The following is a 3,473-nucleotide window of genomic DNA, read 5'->3' on the forward strand; positions in this document are numbered from 1 at the left end:
TTAATATTAATAGCGTAAGTGTATTATTATTATGATTATTAGTAAGTCATTATCACTGCTATATTCACCTAGTTACGTTTAGCCGTTTTAAATCGTCCTCGTACGTAAATCGATATGAAAAACTTTAAGCTTACAACCAGGTTCAATAAAGGGATATCAGTTTTATTTTCATAATTTATTAATATGTTTGTATGACTATATTTATGGCAAATAACTATATAAGTTACAAGGAAATGAAACGTACAAATGACGATGAAACCTAAATATAATACAAGCAACCTTCAATGTCGATAAAAACTTTGTACAATATACAGATTACTAAAAACTATGTATCCAATTGAAACCTTTTACAGAAATATACAAGCTACGTGTTACATAAAAATCTATTAGAAATCGGAGACATATTGTCTCTCTTAAATAGTTTTGAGAAAGCCCAACTGAGTCCTCCGCTTCGAATGGGATTCGTTCGTTTTGTTCCCCAACATACACACAGAAATGCATTTTAAGTATTGTACTGTTCCTCTGAAACATTTAGTCTGGGGGATAAACCCGCCCTCGGTTTAAATCAAAATAAATACTTCCATCCCGGATGATCATGGATTTGCGCCTCCATTTGGCAACACTTATTTCTTGGTTTATTCAGTTTCTTCTCGGTTCCCTGACAGTCGTCTACATATCCAGCTGAAAGTAAACCAATTTTTCTTCAAATAAAAAAGAAGCAAACTTTAGGATGGTGGGAAACGCACGGTCAATGTTTTCTGATATATAAATGCTGTTGCTTTTGTCACCACGTCCTGCCGTATAACAGAGCGGAGCACGGAAGGGCCGCGCCGTACTCAGTGCTCGAAGAGTTTAGGTGGGACAGCCCGGACACCTGCGTCTGAAGAGACGGCGGGGTAGTGGAGTGCTGGACTAAATCTGGAGAGTGGGCCGCGCTTACCACCTGTTGACTCTGATGTTGACCCATCGTCGAACTGTTACTAGATACGATCATCGCATTGCTGGCCTGTTGGTGGTGGTTCTGCATGGCAGAGGTTGGCGTGTGGGTACCCCCTTGACACGGCTTGCCGTCTTTTACCAGCACGGGCACGGCCACCCGCCGGGGCGACTGCTGTTGCTGCTGACACGAACCACTGTCCTGTTGCATTTGTTGCTGGGACACCTTGTCTTTGGCCTGCCTCTTCATTTTGTATCTGTGGTTCTGGAACCAGATTTTAACCTGGGTCGGAGTGAGGTGAATCATGCTGGCCAAGTGTTCTCGCTCTGGCGCAGAGAGGTATTTCTGTTGCTTGAACCGTCGCTCTAGCTCGTAAACCTGAGCTTGTGAGAACAACACCCGCCGCTTCCTCCGCGGGGTGCTGGACAGTGGGCCCATACTTTTCCCCACGTCCGCCAGGGACCCTAGACTGCCCATACTGCTCATGTTCATGCTTGAAGATGAACCCATGAAACGAGAGACTGTAAGAAGAGAGAATGTCTAATTACTGGAAGTGCTAGACGCAATGACAATAATAACAATAATAGTACGAATAATAAGAAGTATTCTATCGTCATGAAATCTGGGTGTATATCAACTTGAAAAGAAGAACGTAAGCAAAGCTGTAACATTTGAGTGAGAATACGTTGATACCTTTAATGCAGATTTTCAAAGCAAAACAACCCCATTTGTATGCATCGTGGAATTTAATTCTAAACAAAATGCAGCTTTAATCTCTCTCCCTCTCTCATGCACACCCACACGCGAACATACATGTGCAATACTCGCGCAGGTGTTTATAATGCAACGCACGCTGACATGTATGATAGACCCATTAAAAATATAACTATTCACACAATTTGAAATTCAAGTGACGCTGTAAATGATTTAACATCATCGTCGACGTGCTCTTGATGAAATTATTTTAAGTCAATGTGGAGCTGAGGTAGGTCTGTCTGCTAAAAGTAACTTCACTAAAATCATTAGATCTAGCCCACCTGATTATGAACGACTGGAGCACGTTCCATTCAATGAGCAATGATAGTATTTCGGTTTGTTACTGACGCATTAGTGTGACAGAAGCGCAAACAATACCCTTCAACATATACGTGAAAAGGTGGTTATGGAGGAGGTGATACTTTCAGCAGAGGTTATTAATAACAATAATAATAATAATAATAATTCAAACTTGGTTATTCGTGAATACATCGAGAATCCGTTTTTAATGAGAAAAAAAATCTGACATTGTTTTTGGAAAAATAAACAAAGAAAACTTGTTAACTCCGTAGTATTTTTCCTTCACTCCTGGCTCTGTACTGAAATCTCACAAATCGTTTTATTTAGCGACACTCACATGCATTAAATAATTGGCGACACCTAAACACCACTTACTTGTAGAAAAGCGAGGGTCTGGATTGGCTCCGTACCAGCCGGTGGCCGGGGTGCTGTTCCTCATGCTGTCCTGGTAAGGCGGAAGCTCGCTCATGTTTGCCAGATTGCCGTTACAGTAGCTTCCCATTGCGGTGTGTGACAACTGTGATACCCCAGCTGCGGTCATGTGGTAAGTGGCGGACACCGTCCCGTTGTGGCCCATATGATGCTGTTGCATTGCCGCCTGTGAGACCTGCGGCTGTCGATACGTGGCGAGAGGAGCCCCCAAGTTGTTACCCTCCATACTTACTTTCTTGTAGCTCTCCTCAAGGGGACTCAAGATATCGGAAACAGAAAAAGGAGTCGTATGCTTGGGGCTCATCGACATTGTTCAGCGGCTGGAGAGAGGGAAATTAAAAGGCAGGGCAAATTCTCTCCCTCTTTTTTTGGTAAAAGCCCTCTGTACCCGTTGTCTCAGCGTCGATGCTTCTGGATGAACACCTATGAGAGTGGCTGAAGTCCGCCTTAATTGGATTGAGTGGAGGCTCAGGGCTGGCTTTCGTTTGTTTCAGCTGGGCGCCAGGTTTAAGGCTGCCATCAGAGGCGGGGCATCGGCAGTCAGGGCAACAATACAAAGCAGCCCTATCCATCTCACACCCCGGCATAATTTGTCTTACGTGTTGATCGCAAGGTACCTTTGAGTTGCCCCCTGTCATGAATGCTGTTCTGCCGATTCAAAGTTAACATTTACGCGCAATTCATAGCAAAAATCCTTCTGTCAAGAACAATAATAATATTTATAATCCCAATGTTTTTACTACTACTCCTATAATTTATTATGATTATTATTATTATTATTATTATTATTATGATCATCATCATCATCGTCGTCGTCATCATTATCATTAACAACAACAACAACAACAACAACAAATTAATGAATATTAACTGCATAACAACTACATACTAACTGCTCAACTGATCTCTTGCGGTTGTGGGATGCATATAGTGAGTGCGCTTGTTTACAATGTGATTTGTTACCAAAATCAATTAATAAATATTCATTTGTAAAGTGACTATGAAAGCGAATTCAAGTTACACCCGATATTACACAGACTTGTGAATA

At 42.0% G+C, this 3,473-nt stretch overlaps 1 protein-coding gene across 2 annotated transcripts; it reads right to left on the reverse strand.

Moving 5' to 3' along the window:
- Positions 1-784: 784 nt before the first annotated feature.
- nkx2.1 (NK2 homeobox 1) lies at positions 785-2,735 on the reverse strand. 2 transcript variants are annotated; one of them, XM_036542971.1, is made up of 3 exons: positions 2,369-2,735; positions 995-1,458; positions 785-925 (listed from the first exon to the last, which is right to left on the reverse strand). In XM_036542971.1, exons 1-3 carry the CDS (start codon positions 2,733-2,735, stop codon positions 785-787), a joined length of 972 nt encoding a protein of 323 aa, XP_036398864.1. The 2 variants fall into 2 exon arrangements, with proteins under 2 accessions (XP_036398864.1, XP_036398863.1); XM_036542970.1 differs by having other exon boundaries at positions 785-1,458.
- Between the last annotated feature and the right edge of the window lie 738 nt (positions 2,736-3,473).

Source organism: Megalops cyprinoides, chromosome 12, assembly GCF_013368585.1.
Source record: "Megalops cyprinoides isolate fMegCyp1 chromosome 12, fMegCyp1.pri, whole genome shotgun sequence".
NCBI classification, from domain to species: Eukaryota; Metazoa; Chordata; class Actinopteri; order Elopiformes; family Megalopidae; genus Megalops; species Megalops cyprinoides.

Coding starts and splice junctions, on each gene's coding strand:
- nkx2.1 (XM_036542970.1), bottom strand. CDS start 2,735: ATGTCGATGAGCCCCAAGCATACGACTCCTTTTTCTGTTTCCGATATC. Junction 1,459..2,368: donor AGACCCTCGCTTTTCTACAA/GTAAGTGGTGTT, acceptor CTCTTCTTACAG/TCTCTCGTTTCATGGGTTCA.